Source organism: Phaenicophaeus curvirostris, chromosome Z (assembly GCF_032191515.1).
Source record: "Phaenicophaeus curvirostris isolate KB17595 chromosome Z, BPBGC_Pcur_1.0, whole genome shotgun sequence".
Taxonomy (NCBI): Eukaryota; Metazoa; Chordata; class Aves; order Cuculiformes; family Cuculidae; genus Phaenicophaeus; species Phaenicophaeus curvirostris.
Genome location: NC_091431.1, coordinates 51,279,321 through 51,300,716, shown reverse-complemented (window position 1 = coordinate 51,300,716; position 21,396 = coordinate 51,279,321). Strand labels below are relative to the sequence as shown.

The 21,396-nt window shown below is 34.7% G+C and overlaps 1 protein-coding gene across 2 annotated transcripts in view; it reads left to right on the top strand.

The window, feature by feature from the left end:
• Positions 1-19,332, top strand: part of AP3B1 (adaptor related protein complex 3 subunit beta 1) — a 161,553-nt gene extending 142,221 nt beyond the window's left edge. For both annotated transcript variants that reach the window (XM_069880721.1, XM_069880720.1), the window contains exons 25-27: positions 465-562; positions 5,696-5,834; positions 18,575-19,332. In XM_069880721.1, the coding sequence (XP_069736822.1) occupies positions 465-562; positions 5,696-5,834; positions 18,575-18,728 (391 nt within the window). In that variant the 3' untranslated portion in view covers positions 18,729-19,332. The remainder of the gene's footprint in view (positions 1-464; positions 563-5,695; positions 5,835-18,574) is intronic.
• The last annotated feature ends 2,064 nt before the right edge of the window (positions 19,333-21,396 follow it).

The following is a 21,396-nucleotide window of genomic DNA, read 5'->3' as shown; positions in this document are numbered from 1 at the left end:
TTGTTTGGTTTGTTTGGGATTTTTTCAGCCAACAATAATCCATTTTGTCTGCTATCATACCTTTTGTAGGTTTAGCCCTATTTCTAGGACAGCTGTCACTGATGACAGAATTTGCAAATAAAGGTTCTTTTAAATGGATTGTAAAATGCATAATAATTTGTCCTTTGCAAGCAGTTAGTTTGAGTGTGGTGCCTTAAAGATACAAATAAACACTAATATGAGTAAAAGTTACTCATTCAGAAATACAAGAGCATGCATACTGTGTTAATACTACACATGTACTTGAGAAAATGGATCGGCCTTCCTAATGCAAGAAATTAGCAGACTTATGAATTAACAAGGTAGAAATCATGCAGGTACTTCTTATGCTGTCTATAGATTCCACAGTGAATTTGAAGCTGATAAGTATATATTAATCTGTGTTGAAGCACTTGGTTGATTCTTTGTAATTTCTCTTTTACCAGCACAAAGGACGATCGTTTCAATGTTAACATTCAACCCCCTGTTGGAGAGCTGCTTTTGCCTGTCACTATGTCAGAGAAAGACTTTAAGAAGGAGCAAGGTGAGAAATATATCAGGAGCTTCAATAAATGTATTTGAATGCGAAGAGGACTGTGTGCCTTTCAAGTTTCCAACCCTACAGCAAGTACTTCAGTGTAGTTGTTTGTGTTAGTCTCTGTTAGCATTCAGTCTGATACTAGTAATTTGATTTAACAATATCTTAAAAAAGATGTGCAACGGTACTTGACAGCTTTTCAGTGTGCCTTTAAAAGCATAAAGCCCACCCCTACCCTGAAACAGTCTTCTGGCTCAGAGAGTTTTGGCTTCCTATCCTGAACTGTGAATGTCTTCCCTACTATCAGCAAAGCAGAACGTTGGAATCCCAGCTCAAGGAAATAACCCAAATATACGTTGATATGTTGTCTGTCTTTACTAGTATTTATTCCAAGGCTGCTTTTAGCTACTGTGAGCATACCTGTTCCTCTTTCAACCTTAATTTAATGTTTTTCCTTTCAAACACTTCCTATAAAAATATTTTATGTTTTAGAAAGGTTACATGATTTATACTTCTGCATGCTTCTAATTCTGCATTTTTAAAGAATCTAAGTTTCTGTTCAAACACAGACCTCTGTACGAGCTCTTAGTGACTTAAATATTTATACAAAATAATAACAGAAAATTGTACTTAGCTTTGACCATGTGTAAAATGGAATAGTCCATACTGCTTAATTTGGATATGATTCTTGGATGTTTTAAAATATAAATTATTAGATATTGGATGCATTCAAATGTAATAGTGTTTACTCATCTATCTCAATATATGGGGATTTACATGGGTGGATCTCTCCACATTGAGATGAGAATATACCCAGGGGTCCTGTCTCATTGCTCTGTAAGGCTCAGAAACTCAGTATATCCATCAAACAGTCAAGAACATCAATGAGTAATGCTATGTATTATTAATTATTGCTTTTGAGCATTTCTTGCTTTTGTATTTTTGAATGATTGAGAAAGTAGTTTAAATATTGCCTAGATCATTTTCAGTTAAGCTTATGGCTGCAGTGAAAAGTTAGGTTTGTGCTTTATTTTCTTAACCAATTGATACTTATTTGCTGTTCTTACCCTTTGCTGGCTAAAGCCTGCCTCTCTGCTTTATACCTGCTCAGCAAACCAAGGTGAGTGACTGAACAAGGCTGTGGCACAATTATTTTAAATTGTTTCCTTCTAAAATTGTAGTTGAGGTTGTAGTGAAAGGAAGTCTGCTTACTGTGCTTCTTCCCCTCCCCATTTTTATATTTGCTTTGTGATGTTTTGATAGAGTTTTTGTGTGTTTTACTGTGACTGAGGGCATTTTTTCCTCCTGACCGGCCATACAGAACCACAAGCACATAGAAGAAGTGTACTTGGAGAATAGCTGTGGTCCTCTGTGGAGTTGTTGCCAAAATTCCTTTCTCTTCTGCCATTTTACTTCTATGGTTGTTGATTATTTGTCTGAATAAATCTGGCAGCTGTTTGCTATGTTTAATAGAGCAGAAAGGCTACTCTGAATAAAGCTATTTGAAATTTGTTTATATGAGGTATTTGTAAATCCATGAAGGTCTCTTGGCATTTCTGTATTGCTCTCTCTGTCTTCATGAATTCATACTTTGATGCAGGACTTGATGCTGGCAAATTTACCACAGGTTTAAAAATGTTTTCTATTGCATCTTTTTTCTTATAGATATCAGCTGTTTCAGAATATTCGTGTTAATAGAGGTCTCAGTTCTAAATTTTACAAAAGTATTTATTATAAAGATACAGGAGCAACTAGCATTTAGGGAGAAATTACTATGTGATCTTGCTAAATGAAAATTCCACATTACAATAATAAATGCAGGGCAATTTAGAAGTCGGTTTATATTATTCTGTTTTGTGTTTAACTTCAATTTGTCTGTATTCTCCAAATGAATCTGATTTATATAACTTGTTTTTCCTTTGCCATGCTTTTTCCTTTTTTTTTTTTTCATTTTTGGACATAAGATATTTCAAGTCTTGTACCTTGAGATACCTTATTTTATTTGCAACCAAAACAAATACGTGAAAAAATAGTGAAGGAGTGCATAGAATATTAGAAATGCAGTATTATATTGGAGGAGAATGAGAATATGTGTGGATTTTAAGGATTTTTACATCTAAATTGCATATGTAACCTAATAAGAATGCTAAAGAGGAAATAGCCGGTATTATACTGCTGTGTAGAAGGCAATTCATTGCTACACATCTTTACTCAATTACACTCTGCTGTTTTGCATTGTCTGTTACATTTGTATATGTCCATTTTCTTCCTGATGGTATAAGGAGAGGGGAACAGACGGGTTATTGAGTATTCATGGCTGTGAAGGTTATCTAGTGATAGCGGCAGAACCTCAAAAGCTGGATTTATCCACATGCTGTGTTGATATGCTTAGCTTTACTACACCGTCTTCCCTTCCCCTCCTGACCTGGGGAATCCTCCAGTGAGGTAATTCCCCAGAGCAGCAGCTGAGTTAGTGGCTGATGTCGTGATTGACAGTCTGGAGGTAGTGGGTAAAAATGGCAAATTACTGTTTACTTTTCTTGTTAAATATTTTTAGCAATCTTCAGGCATCAGTGCTTTATACCCTGTTTTACATCACATCCTCATGCAAAGTCCAGTTTCTGTAGCAGGAGTTCTGCATCAGTAAAGCGTGCTGTTGGGAACTCTGTATCCAAATTTTTACTTGTCTGCTGGTTTAAAAAATCATTTGCAAAACTCCCCTTGCATTAATTCAGAATAGAACTAGTCTGGTAGCTAACACACCTTGTTACTTATCAGTGTAATTTTTCCACTTTGATTTCCTTCTATTGTTAAAAATGTGTACAGTTATTTCATTGTATCAGTTAGTTAACCCAGATTAATTGCTGCTCTGTACTCTGACTAGAGGTTTCTTAGATTCTCACATTTCAAGCAATACTAAAGGTGGCATACAATTGTTATACCTAGATATTAATCAGAATTTTTATGAAGGTGTTTCTTAAAGTAGGCAGTGAAAATTACTCTAAGTATAAAGACTTTTTTCCCCCTTTGAGCATGTTTTAAAATAATCTTTGTCAATTTTAAAAAAAAAATTATACCTGGTTTACACTGAAAAACTCCAAAAAAAAAAAAAAACAAACCCAAGGACCTTGGTTAAGTAAACAAATTGTTTGCCTAATTTTATTAAGATTTATATATCCAACTTGTCTTCCTAACAAGCAAGGTGCTAATTCTTTAAATGGTTGGGCATTTACTATTTTCTAGCCCTTGACTACCACGAGCAATCATATTTGATGCCCCTTAATTAGAGCACCCTTTTTTCTTTCCAGGTTCTTTTCCACCTCAGCAATCGAGACAATACATTTGCTTACCATGCTGCTCTCCTAAGTGTTCTTTTGCATGTAAATTAATCTTGATTCAGTTTACACTGTCATGCTGAGTGGTACAAATTGCCTATAACAATAAAACAGCATGAGTTAAAAATAAAGGGGGGTGAAAAGGCAGATTGAATGTGTGCCTTACTTGATAGGATGTTACTTTGCTTTATGCCAATACATTAGTCGACGATAATGAATCTTCTGTTCTGAAAAGCATGGTTTAGTTGATTTTTTTAATTTTACTTCAATGGAGCAGTACCTTGTCTTTTATAGAACAAGTTAGACAAACCATTAATGACAAGAGTGTTAAGGTTAAATATGAAGCAATGCATTCACTTCTCTGAGTGCTATCCATCTTTCCATTTACAGGAGCTTGACAAAAGTACTGGCTTTGTACAACATTTCCTTTAATTACATGCTGCGGGAAACAGGCTTTTAACATAAACATAGTTGCATTCATTTATTCAGCATTTGCTCTTCAATAGAGCTTAATGGAGAAGGTTTAAATCCTAAATGAGTACACACATCTCAGCAGTGTTATGTCAGTCCCTGTGCTCTGCTTAAAAGCAGTTTTAGTCTGCGTATGTAGTTTTTAAAGCTTTTGCCTAATACTAAAGTTAAACAATTTGAAACAGAATGTTCTATATTCAAGATAAAGGTGATCTTTGTCTAAGTTGTATGCTTATTTTTGCTCTCTTCAAGAGCAGATCATGTTCTAAAATAGCCCATTATTTACTTATTGGTTGTTCCATTTTTACTCTGATATTTCTTATTTTGTGACAGCAGCTAATGCACATTCTAATGCATTAAAATATTTAATTTATTTTTTAATTGGTCTATTAAGCATCTTGGAGCCATTTGTTCTGGGTTAGAACTGTGCCTGCAGCCCTAAAATATTAGCCTTTTGAGACATTTGTGTTACTTTCATAGTTAGTGCTGTGCTTCCTATTATTGCCTAAAGTACTGTGCTTCATTGTTTTACTGCATTTTCAGCTTCTGAACACAGTGCAAAAATACACACACAACGTTTAGTTGTATTTACTATTGGGTTTTAATCAACACAAGCATCTAGCAAATCATTCTTTTAAAGATTGAAGAGAAGAGTGTGTGTGTGGTGGGGGGGTGTTAAAATGTCCTTAAACAGCATTCTTTCGTTACTTTTTTGTCATATGTTTGGGTATAATTTCAACATTTCTATTCTATTTTGTAGTCATATTGAGATTATTTTAATGGAATAGTTTATCGTAGCATTTTAGAGAGATGGATACTAACTGAATTATCCAGTTTCTAATGTGATGACTTTATCTTAATGAACTAAATTGAATGAATGACTACTATCTGAATTTCAAGACTATTTTTAGCAATTGGAAATGAAATTATAATTAAATGCAGAGGTTTTATGATTGAAATATGAGAAGGTGTCTTTGTATATGGTCTTACTTAAACTGGACTTTTCCAACTCAATCATGCTTAGTATTTAATTTCTGTGTTTCCATTCTTCTTTTAAGTTATACTTTTTATGGAAAAGAACCATCTTGGTTTCACGGTTGCATCAGTAGCACACATATTTCTCAGTTATTAAGAATTTATTTCCAATTAAAGGGCATTGCAAGTGATACATTAAACTAGTGTAATTGTGTAATTCCTTAGAAAACTGTTTTCTTGCCAAATGATTTTTTTTAATGTCAATGTGGGGTTTTATTTAAAAGTCTCTTATTTTGATTTCATACTTAATAAGTGACCAAATCTTAAAATATTCATAATGAAATACCTAATGTTTCAGGGATGCTGACAGGAATGAATGAGACATCTGCTACGATAGCTGTTGCTCCGCAGAATTCTACTAGACTTGTAATAATTGAGAGGGTAGTCAAGGCAGCAAACCTGGGTGTAGTCCCTTCTGGTCAAGATAACATACACAGGTAAGATTACATGTCATTCATTGTGGAACCATCTTTTAATATGGATTTGTTCGTTCAAAATTCATCAACATTTGGTAATATTAGGGAAAATTTTATTATCCACACCTTTAACTGTTAGAGTATACTGTTATACTGTAACGTAGAATCCTAAGTAGATATTAACTTGAGCCTAAATGCTCCTCAGCTCTTTATTTGAATGTACGTAGAACCATCAAATATCTACACTTCACTGTGCACAGTTAAGAGTGAGTTGTCCTTGCCTGGTTTTGTTTCAAAGTGCGGTGCTTTCAAAGCACCGTACTTTCAAGAGCATCTGTGTAGTTTTTTGATACCTTTGCTTCTGTTCCTGAAAGTAAGTTGCCTTATATAGGTTTATGGTCTGTGAGAAGCATCTTGGTTTTCCCATATTAATTTTTGACATATGATATCCAGCTAGTTAATCCTAGAGCCTGATATTTATTTTTCAGTTGGATGAAGATATTTTTTAAATGCAGGCTGAACATTAAACTGAACATTTCCTTGTCCTTCCTACACAGATATGCAGTGAAAACCAGTGATCAGCCAAGAAAGTCATTGGCCCTGTCTACATTCCATATGTTACTTGTAGATCAATCCATTTAATCCAAAAGCTGTGGCACAGAATGTCAGTGGAATTGATATGATTGTTGGTTAATGACAATTTTTATTGTGAGTGACTCAAAATATTTAGTCCTGTGAAGCTTTATGGCTTCTCACTTGTGACAGGAACAAATAGGAAAATTGCCACGTGTGGAAAACTGAGTGGACATTAATAACAACAGCAAGATGTAATTGGAAGCTGTTAACCTGGTTTAGTATAAGAAAAAGGTATACATCTCTCCTAGCATCTACTAAAACTGCTCCAGAATATGAATTATTTCTTTAGTCCATAGAATTTTGCTATTTCAATAAGAGTAAAGTATCTTCTTTTAAACCAGAGAATAATGTTTTTCTTTGAAATTTTGCTGGCTGAGATGGCTATTCAGAATGGTGAGAATCCTGTAGCCTACACAGGACTAATAACCTGTTATTTCTCTTTTTGGATTTAGTCTTTTTTGCATCACTGGGCATTTGTTAATGCAATGCAATATATTAGCCCAGCTGGATTTTCCTATGTATTTGATATGGTCAATGATAAAATTCTGTTTAACCATAAAAACATGGTACAGCCAGTGCAATTGCACTGAAATGATTGTCACTATTGACACCTGCTCCTCCATGAAGGAGTCCTCATTTGTTGTATCCCTGAGGGATCTATACAGCCTGTATTCTCAACATCAATTCAAAGACTAGGTGAGAATGTCAATCAAGAGAGACTGAAGTGTCTGCACTATACAGGTGTTCTCCATTTTTACCCTATCATCACATGAGACTTATCACATAGGGACGGATCGTTTTGTGACTGAGTCTCAAAAAGGCTTCCTGAAATAATAGCTTAGTTCCTAGCTCAGCCACAGGTTTCCTGATTGTAGATAAGTTTCTAATTCGATCTTGCTTTTTCTTGCTCTTTTTATTTTTAAAGGAGTGTCTCCACAAAATAGAGTCTATGACCAACAGTAAGTAAATCGAAGAGGTACTTCCTGTTGGGTACACTCCTTCAGAGACAGTGGTTGAAGGCATGTTCTGGTTGAGCTAAAGTATTCTGAGCGCCTTAGAGCATCCTGAAATCTTCTTTTCTTTTTTCGAATCAAAATAGAATGTATTTGGTCTTCCACAGTAGTTACAGAATAGTATGCATTTATAATGTCCATCAGGCGTTATAAAAACTTGTTTAGAACAACTTAAATGGCCTACCTGAAATGTACAACAAAGAAGTATTTAGAAAATAACCTTTCATTAGCTTCACCATAAGTAACTGGAGTTCACAGATACTATGTAGTCCTAAGTGCACCTGATTTTTACTGAGAAGACAAATGGGAACGTTAACTAATTGATACCGCAATGAACCAGTTCATCTTTTGAACAGTATCATTAAAGTAATTCCTAGGTTTAGACAAATGTATATTTGACGTAAAGATGAAATAATGAATGCTTTCAAAACTTCGAAACAAATTACTGAAATATATATATTTAAAAAATGTATACATATGTTTGGATTAAATCAGTTCTGCCATGAGAGTAAACAAAAATGGTGACGACTCTTGCAAAAACTTGTGTATGCAGGAAGTATGCTATGGTTTATTTAGGTAACACATAAACCGTTTTAGGATGATAAAATAAACAGTCACTTTTTGCCTTGACAAAGCAACTATGGATTCAACAAAAATATGTTAAAAGTAATTGTTTTTCTTCTGTATAGTATCATTGTATATCTTATTGCAAGTGGTATTTGAGGAAAAAAATTATATACAAGAACTTGTTTCAGTTCATCATGCTTTTCTGTGAGGACTACTTGAGTTCATTTTTTGGAAGTGCTTCGAACATACCTTTTTACACATGAAAAGACGTACTATTTCTAAACTGACATTTTGCACCATACAGCATGAATTATATTAACCTCTTAGTTGGCCAACTCCAACTGGAGTATTACTACTTAATGGTGGCTAATGCCAAGAATTTTATATTGCCTGGTAATGCAATATACTAATTCAAAATTAATTCAGATTGTATAGTTCAATGCAAGTGTAGCTAATGGACTTGAACAGGTATGTGTTTCTTGGATTTTTTCAGTCTAAACATATTTGCACTCCTGACAAAGATGATCGTCATGCGGGTGAGACCAAATTACTGCTCCTTAAATTGATAACCTATTTAGGACCAAGTAAAAAGACTTAGAGGATATACAGTGAAGATTTGAAAATAAGTACTTGAAACAAAAGTGAACAGCATGCAGTCACCAATGAAAAATTAAATAAATAAAGTAAATAAAATTAAATAAATGTAAGACATCAGCTATATATCAATCTGTATCACAGTAAAACAACACTTTCTTACATGCATTTTTTTTCTCTCTTTGCCATGTGGCCACTGAGTATTTATAGTTATATTTACATTTATATTTTAAATAAAATCATTTAACTGAGTGTTCAACAAAATGCTGGACAATACAGTTGATTTTGTTTTAAGTTCTTCTTTTCTGATCTGTTTTATTTGAGGCGATAGCTGCAAAAATTTTCAACTCAATAGCCAATATACATGTCAGCACACAAAAGTGGAGATTCATATTCATATATTTGCAAAATAATTTTGCTGTGCTATTTTACTTCCTTAAGTGTAGTTACCTGTATGACAAATTAGTTTATGCAAGCTGTTAGATAACTTAGCCTTGTAAGGCTGCACACAGAGTGTTCTCATGTTCTTAATAGGATTTAACTATTTGATGTATTGATCTCTCTTGCTTTTCTTATCAAGGGGAAAGATTATTTCAGTTTTAAAGACTTCTGCTAAAGACAAGAATGTGAAATGCATTTCAAAAGAGAAAAAAAATTGGCCAGGAAATATGATTTCTCCTTAAATATGAAAACTCCAGAAAAAAAAGTGTAATATTTATAATTATATCGGAAGAGTGATTAGGGTAATTGTTGCAAAATTTCAACATTACAAGAACTATTATTTGTTAAAAATATTTTAAGAAATGGAGGGTTGAAAGTGGATTGAGAAGCATGTGGATGTTGACAAAATAAATTACAAATGAATCAGCCAAGGCACCAAGCTTCTGTCTTGTGCTTCAGACGACATCTGTGGATATCATTTGCATCTAAAGACAAAGATACTGAACGAAAGGTATTTGTTCCTGCAGGGAATTAAGTCAGTCTGAATAATTACATTTAGGGATCAAGTACTTTTCAGCAGAGGTATGTCTGCTGTCTGTTGTCAGTAGAGAAAGTCTACCAGGAATTTTTTTCAGCTTCAAGATAAGAGGATACATAATTGAGGACCTTGATTCTTCCAGTTCCCTGTCTCTACTTGGGCAATAACATTCATTGCTTTGTGTATAGAAAATAAATTTTAGGCTTCTTTCAAAATGTGATGAGATGAAGATACTATTGAACTCAAGATTTTCAGTAATTTTTTTTTTAACCAACACAAGCCTTATTTATCCAGAAATACCCTTCATGCTCGAATTACTTTCAAGATGTGTTGCTCATTACTCTCTGGTGAATATTCTAAAAGTTCCTCAGGTCTCTTCCTCCTTTATTCATTTTCAGCACCATAACATCCTATCAGGATAGGTAATCTTCGTTTTCTTCACTTTGAATATAGCAGAAGACAATAGACAGTAGTAGCATGAAAAGACTAGTTACAGACTTACTTTAACGTTAGAAAGTTTTGAATGCTCTTATAATCCTCTTGAAAGTGTCAGAATATTATCTACTCGTACATAAGGCCCTTGCATGAAGGAGAGGCATTTCAGAGTAAATTGGCTTAGAAAGAAAATAATGGAAATACGCATAGAAAGCCTTTCTTTCCACCACCTATAAAATATGGTGCAAAAGCTCTTAATATGTTGATAGTAGCATGGTACAGAAAAGTCCATTCAGAGCCAGGATCACAAACTGGATTTGCTTTTGCACTCTTTCACTTTGTTTTACGCTTGCATGATTCCATTGATGTCAGTATATAATGTGTAATGGGATGGAGAATCAGGCCGTCTTGAACTGCCTACCTCTGCTTTCCATCTCCTGAAGTATTTCTTAAGCAAAATGCATTGTACTCTTGTAGATTATTTCCCTCTTTGCCTGTGGCTCTACAAAATTATGTAAGGTAGAGCACCTTTTCCACTTTTTTCATTCTTGAAGACTTTACTTGCACATTGCCCAGTCAGTCAGTGGGGCAAAAGTCTGAACACATCAGAGTGGTTATGATGAATACATTGCAGTCAACCTCAACTCATTTAATAATCCATTGAACTAGTCTGTTCCTGATTTTTTATTTTGGAAGGAATCCATAATTAGGAACAGGAAATAGTTGGGTTAAAAAGTGAATGTAGTGTCATCTACGTGTGTTTATTCTGCAGTTCATCAGGATGGCCTTAACCATTGACCAGATCTCTGAGATATGTGACAGCATTCATTTAAGTCATCTAATTCGAGATGGTCAAGGCTGTAATTTCAACAACCCAGTATGAGACAATATGAGGTCTTGGAGAAAATCAGATCTCAGTGTCTTTCAACACGGAAGCCTTAATCTGGTTCAGAACAGCCATTTCACATTTTGAAATGATGAGTTTAATATCCTTCTCCTTACAACCATGAAAAGGGTCATTCTAATAGCCTTGTCTTCTTTCTAGAGATTGCCAGAACTTGCAGAGAAAGGATTCTCATCTCTTAACATGTTGTCATAGTAGACACTTGAATTGGCAGTAAACTTGCTAGCTTTTAAACAAGAAGCACAAAATAGTGCTTCTGCCCATTGCTGGAGCAGATCTAATTAGCTCAAGCACAGCATTGCATGTAGTGACTATGCTGCTTCTGGAACCTATATTTGACTTGACTGCACCGCATAGATAAGCCAGTTTGTTCAGAGCTTGCTGTGTGTACTACATCGTTGTTTAGCGTACCTCTGTGATTTTGTGAATAAGCAAGCATTGAACAAAATGTAAAATATTTTGCCTTTTGGAGGCTTGCATTATTATCCTTTACCAAAATAAAAAATATACTTTGTAAATTATGTCATGTGACAGTAAGTACACTGCAATGGTTGAGCACTGTAATCCTGAAGAACATGAAGGCAGCTAGGCCCAATATAGAAACCTACATAAAATGCTTAAAAAACAGAAATCCAAGGATCAACACTTGTTTGTCGCCATCCTTTATTGCTCACTCCATGCATCAGCCTGACAGTCTGGTTGTATTCCCCCCTTTTTATCATTTTGCAAGCTGTCATGTCCCATTTATAGTATATTGGCAGACTGATTCTCAGAGGAAAGAAGGTTTTGTTTACAGACAATTTTGATTATCAGAGAATGGCGTGCTTAGTAATCAGTTATCCTCCCCACATCTTTTTAATCCAGCAGCACCTAATGTGGGGAGAAAAGGTATGCAATTGTGTGTATATCTAGGTAGCTTTGTATTGAACAACAGAAAAACCTAATGTTTAATGGAAAAAATTTTCTGTGTATGTTACCTTCCTTTCTGTACTACGTTTGGAAGAATTCTCAAGCAGAAAGTTGGTGATAAGACCCCATCAGTTTACCATAACTAACAAGTGCGTCCGCTTCCAGCATGTCAGGAATGAAGGGCTACTGCCCATCTATTGAGGATAAACACAGTGTAGAAATTTCTGAGACGTATAAATTTTTTAGAGGGATTCCATTTGAATCCAAATATATGTTCTCAGTAGCTGACAAACAGGTCTTACAAATCCAGGAAGACTTCTTAAAAGACTTTTATTCTGGGCTTATCTTTCCTAAGAGTTTTCACGAAGCAATTGTCTTTTTGGAGAGCTCAAATGAGGTGAAGTCTACTTCTTGTAGGAGCTCCTTTGATACAGTTATGTGGTGCAGTTCTGCTTTTGTGTTTCCTTAGCTGTGGAGCTCAGTCATATTTTTTTACTCTTCTGTGGAGCTACAATGGGTAGCTGAGTAAATAAACTTGTGATAGACATGCAGGCTTGATTTTTCTTCTAACTTTTCAAGTAGGAAGTAATTGGAGAGCTAAATACCCTAGGCAAAATAGTTTTTCTTGGGAGCCTTTACGTGCAGGAGACAGAATCCTAAACGGAATAGTAAATCCATGTCCACCATATGTCAGCCTTCATTGTAGCCAGAAGTTTTAAACTCTTTAACGCTTTCATTATTTATGACAGAAATAATTCTACCTTTTTTTTTTGAAAAAAAAAAAACAAAAAACCTCCAAAACCCCAGCTAGGCTAACTATTTATATTTCTTTTGTCAGCCAGGACTAACAGTCTTTCTGGTTAGTCACTATTCTTAGATAAATATTTTTATTCCTAGAGAAAATGCATATTTTAGATATGAAAGTACAAATTCAGTAGTTTCTACTAGATAGTCTCTAATTTCTTAATCAAATCCTTCCAAAACCTTGCCATTTTCTCTGTGCTAATGAAAGGGCCCTATACGTATTAAAACAGTTTTCATATACTAGCAATATATGATGATTTTGATTAACTGGTATAAAATTCTTGACTAAGAGAATGCCTTTCTACAACATCATCTTAAGGCTCTTAACATTTAAAATATATTATTGTAGTTCAGGAGCTGGTGTGTAGATTGCAAAATTTTAAAATAACTTGGAAAAATTAAATTTTATGTTAACATTGAAAGTATGTGTGAATCATATTAGTTATGAGGTTAATCAAAACAGATTGTTCTGGCCTAGCTTATTTGCTGTCCACTAGAGGACAGCACTGCTTTTGTATCTGAATGCTATAAAGTGAAAAATATGTGCAGCATTTTCTTTGAAAAACAAAAAGGAACCTTTTGAGCCAGTTGTTTAAATAGAAAACATTTAGCACCCAAAAAACTATTGATTTGAAAGATCTCTGAGCAAGTTTAATGTTTTAATTTATTTCTGTAAGGTAACTTACTTTCTTGGAATTAAATAATTTTTCTCCATAGCCTGTTTTAAAAATGGGCTGTATATAATTTGCAAATACATATCATATTAAATGCCTGATTGTTTAAGAAAAGTAAGAATAATAGACAAGATGAGAAAACATAATGGATCAAGTATTGCAATTATAATTTCCAGAGTGTGGGAACTGAATATTTTGATTAATGCATTTACCTTACTCTAGTTTTGGGGACAACATATAAATCACTACAAATAAAAATGCCGACATTTTTAAACTAAAGGTAAATTTGAAGGACAATAAGAAGTTCATGGAGGATTATTTTGAATGTGTGCTGTGTATTGGACAGTAAATTCAGAAGGTTCACTTGTATTCATGCATGTTTCTTAGAAGTATAGTGCAATAACTCACTGGCAACTGAGGACAAACTGAAAATCTTATTTCGGCAATAGAACTAAAAATGATAAAAATACAGTACAGATTTGATTGCAATTTACTTTACAGTTTTGTTATATTATTAAACCCCAAAATATTTAATATTGGAAACAATTACGTTATGGTAATGAATTAGGTATTTTTAACAATTTATTCTAGGATAGTGTTAAAATAGCACAAAATGTACTGAAAAAAAGCCCATCAAATTATAATATGACTTTAAAGGTAAATATCAAATTTTATTATTAATAACCAATGTTAAACAAGGCTTTTCCTCAGCAGTTAAAATCACCAGGTTCAAAAAAATATTTTCTGTGTGTGAGTGTATTTCTGCTTATGTTTTTAGTATTAAGCCTACTCTGTCCCCAGGTCAGAAGTAATACATAATAATGCTATTCTGAATAGTTCTTTTTCATGTTCTAAGGCTGACTCAAAAAATGAATACAAGTAATTAGTAATTTAACCAATTTTTAGATGTAATGTTAATTACAAAGTCAATCCTGTACTTGAACAGAATTTATCAGAGTAAAGTGAAAATTCAAAGCACTGACACTATAAATATTTGTCTTGTCCAATTGATACACTGGAAAGTACTTCATAGTTTTTCATTCTTATATTTACAAATTGAAGACTAATTCACAGCAGTATTTTTTTCTTCTGAATATATTCACTGCATAACTTGATTACACATTTGTCAACTTTGGGCTATTTATTTTTCTACAGCTAGGGCAGGGCATTGCATCTTCTGATCGTCTTTCTTACTAATAGGATTCTGTCTGCTTCAGCAGGCAGTTATTGAAGGATATACAAGATTTAAAGGAAGGGTGGAGAAAAAAGAAGTTTTAGCCTCCATTGGCCATTGTCACTGTTTCTCATAAGCAGTAGAATAGAAAAAGAAAAAAAGTTAGCTTGAATAGAAAAATCAAAGAAGGAGAAGATCGCCCGACAGGAGAGAGAGTATGTTTTAGTGCTGTTGAATTATGCGTAACAAAACCTGCTCTGCTGTAAACAAATGTCCTGACAGTGAGTGTTCAGGTGTAAATTTACTTTCTCCAGTGTTGAATTTTAAAGAGCAGGTTTTGTGTGAGTTACTCTATTGCTATTTATTCACTAGCATGGAATTTTCATGACCTTTCCCTATAAAAATGCATATCCTGTGTATTGTAACTGTTTTCTCTCTACAAATAAAGGAAGAATAACTGCTAACCTGTAGTTAAGCTGGTCGTCATTACAAAGCCAGTGTTTGGTAAATGGCTGTCAGGTTGTGGTGTCTGATGTTCTGTGTTTTCCCTTCATATCAACTGTAAATAAAATATTTCTGTGTGATAATTATTAACAAATCTTATTTTCATGGAAAGTGACTGAGAATATGCGCTTGATCTTTAACTCTTGAAAGACTGGGTGACTTTCTAAAAATAAACAGTACTTTGTTGATTTAGAATTTGCTTCTTAATATTTATTTCCTTGATTAATGACAGGTACTGTATTTATGTAAAAATTATCCATGAACTCTGTCTCTTTTTCTGCACATGACATAGCCTCAGAATATTTAACATTCTTTTTAAAGTAAGAAAAAAAATTGGAATAACTTAGAATATACTAGTATGTCTCACATTGCTGTGTTTCTAATCAGGCTTCATTTTTTAAATGGTGAAGGTATTAGCAGCTGCAGATCTTCCTAAATGTTTTTAATGATGTGAAATCAGAGTTGGAATTAATATTATCACAGAAAGAAAACTAGAAAATAATTGTAGTATAGTAGAAACGGCCATCTTGAAACTATTAGTGAATATTTGGTTCTGTTTTCAGAAAGGTATTATCATTTACTTGCTTTTTTTCCTATTCAGTGATGCATCCTTTTTTGCAACGGAACCATGCTCATAATACAGTATCTCACATTCAGAGATGTCCGTAGGGCAAATACTTTCTTTTGGACCTAGAAACAACCAATTTACAAGCTAGATGTCAACATACTACAATTCGGTTCCCAAGGCTTCTTTCAGTCTCTTAAGTTCTGATTGGTTTCACTGTAGTTTTTTCAATCTTTTTGTATTCAAATTCTAACCTTTAAGGCACTATCAACTTTCAGAAGAACAAAAAAAATTAATTACTGACCTTGTGGGGAAAATAAGATTTTCTCACAAAGAATAAACGCTAAATAAAGTGATTAGGTTTTGTTGCTGAAAGGTTTTTTTAATGGTATTCTGCTCCAAGTATTTAGTTGAGCACAACACACGTTTTGGAAAATCTATGTGGGCTTACGATGAGTAAGCACATAAGCGCAATAACATGTGCTTAGTCAAAAAAACCCAGCTATTAACTAAATCCTTCAAGGACATCTATTTAAAACATCTAAATAATTAGCAAATCAGTTTTACTGCTAGTGTCTTCTAACCAAAGGTCAACTGTGTCATCCTTCTATAACTGTATTCCGTTTCACAGATCATATAAGCATATTTATGTTACAGCTCTCTTTAGAAATGAAATTATCTTCCCTGTTTTAAAGAACAGATTTTTATTTCTGAAGTTCAAAAGCAGTAGTAAACGCATTGTGTGGCTGTTCTTCTATACTCCCTTTTTTTAGTGTTGAAATAAGCCATCCTGTTCTGTTCCAGTTCTTTTTTCACTAAGTAATTCCAGATTGGTGACTGTTAAAACAAACCGATTAGCCACTGTTAGTTATGCAAACTAACACTTCATTTAAAATTATCCAAGTATCAGACCCTTTGCATATTGCAAACCACATACAAACTCACATTTTATTGATTTTACATGTTTTGCTCAGAGGTATGGAAAAATACTATTGATCCCCTATGTGATTTTGCAAATCCACAGGTAAAAGTATGAGTGCAAAACTCCCTCTGATGCTTTGGGCCTCTGATGCTCTTGGCTTTCACAGAACACTGAATTTGTATCAGTTTCAGGTTTTATTAAAAGATGGTAAAATCAAGCCTTGGGGCTATGAAACACAGCAGGAGTGCCAGCTACCAACCTATTTACGTGCATACTCAGACATAATCTGCTTCTGTGTTGTCCCAAGATACAACTGTTAAGTAAATAAAGTGACTAATAAAACTATTGTTTCTATAATTATCCCCCTGTCAAAATCAACAAGAGAAATAGTGATTTTCTACATGGTAGTGTAAATAGATTAAATAATTGATGTAACTAGCTGAGTAGGTAATTTTACAGTAATAACATTATTTTAGAACCACCTATTAAAGGGAGAGGTCTTTGAATGTATCTATAGTCCAGAAAAAAGAAATAGATTGACCTGTGATGAGTGACATTAGAGAAATGCCCCATGTTTCCTTAATTAGTATAATGTGTTATGAGATTTTGATATGCTTAGTTTAAAAAGAAAAAAGACAGAAATTACTTCTCGTTTGAAGAGAACCTGCTTCCTGCTTAAGTGGCTAATATTTTAATTAAGTCTGGAGTGAAGTTTTTTTAGTACCTCCTGATAAACTCCCTCCTTTATGTTGATGGTAATTAAACAGGTCCCCAAGGGCTTGAGTAGGCGCTTTGCAGGGCCCGTGCTAATTGTCAGACATGAGACACTGACCAGTTGGTTTGCTCTTGAATAGCCCACAGTGGTGCTGTCAGCCCAGCAGTTTGATTTTTCTGTATTGTGAGCTGTTGTCAGGGCTAACTGGGTCCTATTGTGGCTGAAGATGTTGCGCAAATTGAGGCAGATGGCTCTGATTCAGACACGTGTCATTCAGAAAGAGGAGAGGAGATTGGCCCTGCAAAGTGGGGTCAGACTGGGTCACAGACCTGCTCTACACTTGTTAGTGTTTTCAAAAGCCCATGTGCAGCAACTTTGTTGTTGTCAAGTAACCAAGGGAGGGGGGAAAGGCAAAAAAAAAGCATGGGGTGCTCCTTGTGAAAGATGGAAGACGAGGCTGTTACCATCCTCTGCCTCCTCGTCTCTTGGGTCTGGCTGTGCATGCAGAATGAATTAACAGGATTGACAGAAGTTCATTGTGCCTAAAATGGCTTTTCAGTCAATTGTAGTGCTTAAAAGGCTAGTTTTGGTTTTAATTCCATGTAATTAGTGGATTCTTTATGTCTTGGAATTCAGTAATGCTGCAGTAGTCCTAAGTTTTGCTTCTCTGATAGGTTAGGGGTTTTTTTAATTTGCTTTGTAGGATTTTTAATAATTCTAAAATATTTAGAAGTATTGTCCACATTTTTATGCTTAAATATTCTCACATTCTGGAGATAAATTCACAGATGGAATGACTTGATGTCTTGCTGTTACCATCATTTCAAATGATTGTGTTGGATGTTTATATCTTTGTAGTTTGAATTAATTGCCAAGATGGCAGGAGGATGCACTTCTTTGGATGTACAGCAATTTAGTTAGCTTTTTGGAAGTGTTCTACTATATTTGACATAGTTGCAGTTTCTTTGGGGCACCAAGTAATTATACATATCCATGGAAAAATCCATACAGCTGAATTCAAGTTGCCAGTGTGCATGAGTATTGCAGATGAACCAAAGAACCAGAATTTTACATAAAAGTTTTATTTAAATAGGGTTTATTTTTTACTATTAAATACAATGTTTTGCATGATACTTTTTTTTTTCTTTCTTAAATGCAAAAATATTTACAAAATGTTGAACAAATTCTTCCTGAAGAATTTATGGATGTCTTTATGGTTTATCCCCTGAAATGCATTAATGAAATTGGAGACACTTTATTATATTTGAGCTTGTTTAACTTTTGCAGAAAGAAATATTAGCAGTCTTTGACCTTAAGATCCTCACTGATTTTAATTTTTATTTTTTATTTTTCCTTCCTTCTCTAGGTTTGCAGCTAAGACTGTGCACAGTGGGTCACTCATGCTAGTCACAGTGGAGCTGAAGGACAGCTCTACAGCACAGCTCGTCATAAACACAGAGAAAACCGTGATTGGTTCTGTTCTGCTGCGGGAGCTGAAGCCTGTCCTGTCCCAGGGGTAACCTGCTTACATCTGGACTTCAGAATCTGGCACACAACAAAAGTGCCTGGCATCCACTACTGCTGCCTTTCATTTATAATAATAGCCTTTCCATCTGGCAGTGGGGGAAGAATACGCTCTTGACATTCTTGTCTTCTGCTTTAGAATGCTAGTGTGTATCTGTCATATATGCAAGTCCCTTCCTTTTTTCTGCTTGCTAACCAAAGAATATATATTTTGCTGTCAGTTATCAGCACTCTTAAATGTAATTCCCATTTGTTCTACCCTGGTCCTTCCCTCTCTGCTCCCTTCCCCCGTACCTTTCTTCCCCATTGATTTTCCCCACCCTAGTGGACAAATACTAGATAATAAAGTTCAAGGGAAATCACACTGCTTGAAAACTGGGTTAAAATGGCAGGTAGGTTCCAGCAACATATGCAGCTACTATGTGGTTTGGGAGGCTTTGTTGCGTAAGTATAAAAATATAATAGGTACAAGAAAATAATGTTTGCTTTCTGGAAGTGCTTATAAACCTGAATTCCTGTATTAAGAAGATTGTTCCCACTTACTGCAATTTTCTCAAATATTTCTGTTAAGTTGCCAATAAAGTAGTCTTATGAGCAGTGGCTCCCTTTTACTTGTTTTCATGAAGAACTGATAAGGTGATTGCCAGTGTTGTATATAACTGGTTAATTAAAGTAAAGACCAACAAGGCTGGACGCTACATATGCATTAGCAAACTGTTCTTGCGAAAGTAGTGAGTGTTTGTGTTCCTGTTGTAATTTTCTGCTATACAGTTGCATTTTTATTAATAAACAAAGCCAATAACTGCCTATTTTCAGATTGGCCCATTCATAAAATATTGATTGAATTATTAGAAAATATATTAAAAACTGATTAATAGACTATTATGGCAAATTCTGTCATCTAACTTAACAATTTATTCAGATCTTTGCTTCAAATTTCTTTTGAGATTAAAATGAGATTAAAACATCTCCCACCTGTGCATAAACCAGGGCCTGAGACAAAGAGAAATTCATAGCCATATCTACCTAACTAGGCCTGAGGAGACAAACAGCTGTGCAACCTTTGTTGTGCCCAGTTTTCTGCCTATAGCCTGGGTGTCGCTGATTTTCACCTTCCCTTCGCATTCTGGTTACATGGTAGGACTGAAGATACTGAGTTTTGTCATTTCATATCAGTTCCTCTCACTTCCAACACTATAACTTCTAGTAACTCACGGCTCTGCTGTAGATGTTTTCATGACAGAGGTATTGGGGTAATTGTAACCTTGCTCTGTCACCAGGATCGTTGCATAGTCTTTTAATGCTAAGAGGTGCTGTTTTGGATTAGCTTTCTGAATGATAGTATGTACTGCTTCATCAGAAATGCTGCATTACTGCACACTGGAAAATTCTTCTAGAATTTTCTACTAAATTTGGTAGAACTGAAAGCATAGTAGAATTGGCAAATTCTGAAGAGGGGTTCTTTTTTAGGTATTTAAGTCGCGCTTCTGTGGGAAGTGTAGTTCTGGGTTTTGCTAGCACCCAAAATATACTGGCACTTCTCAGACAAAGAATCTTGTGCCCTCAACAGAAACGTACCTGTTCTTTATCAATTTTTACACTGTTTTCTGAAGTTCTAATCCTGCAATAAGCTTCTTCATGAATTACGGTTTTCAAATGTGGTGCAAAAACAATTCAAACAGATGAGAAATTATTCAGTGTTGAAAATACCATTATCTCAAAGAAAATGCAGATTGGTCTAGATGCTATTTGATAGTAAGACTTAGTAAGAAGGTGGTGAGGGAAAGATACAGAACCATGCTTCCCGAGAAACAGCTGAACTGCAGAACCTTCATCTGTAAAGGAGGAAACAAGCTAGAATTGTTTCTTCTACCACAGTATAAATCAAAGGAGAGCATATTAATGCTGTGTAAATCACACATGTTCCTGAGTTAATATCTGCCTCCCTTTAATGAAGCCCAGAAATGTGTATAGTAAGGATATTTGTGGAGTTTTTGGTATTAATTTGCATTTTTTCAACAGTTTGTGATTTGGTCCAGTAGTTCAATAACTCTTGATACAATAACTCGAATTCTTGATAGTGGTGTGATTGGAACATTTATGCTGTCTTCCCCAAATAGTAATATGGAAAGAAATTTTCTTTAAAGGCAGATATTTAAATAGTCACGTATCTCTACCTGCAATGAAGCTCAGCTTTTCAGGAACCTGAACATGAACACATGTACATGTCTTATAATAATACTGGAAGTTGCACTTAGTTGTAATTCAGCCAGTTAGCAGTAGTTAACAATTGTTCCTTGGGTTTGCTATATATAATTTTTATTCACTTTCTTTGATACTTTTCATCATTTATGGAGGCATATTAAAGGTAATGAGGATACTAAGTAGATAACTAGTATAAATTGCAATCTAGTACTCATTTCAGAGTGATTTGCTGCTACCAGGTAGCAGCAGCTCCAGTCTCTGTGGGTAGGCTTTTCAGTTAGGAGCTATGGCCTGAGAACCACCCAGCTTCACTGGGATTCCAGGCTTGGGCAGCCTTGGAACATACCTGCATGCGTGACTCATGAGGAAGACCAAAGCATAGTATTGCAGGACCAGTGAGGTGGGTTTTGCTGAGATGGTTAGGAAATCGTATCAAGGTCTAGTTTAGGGAGTGGGAGG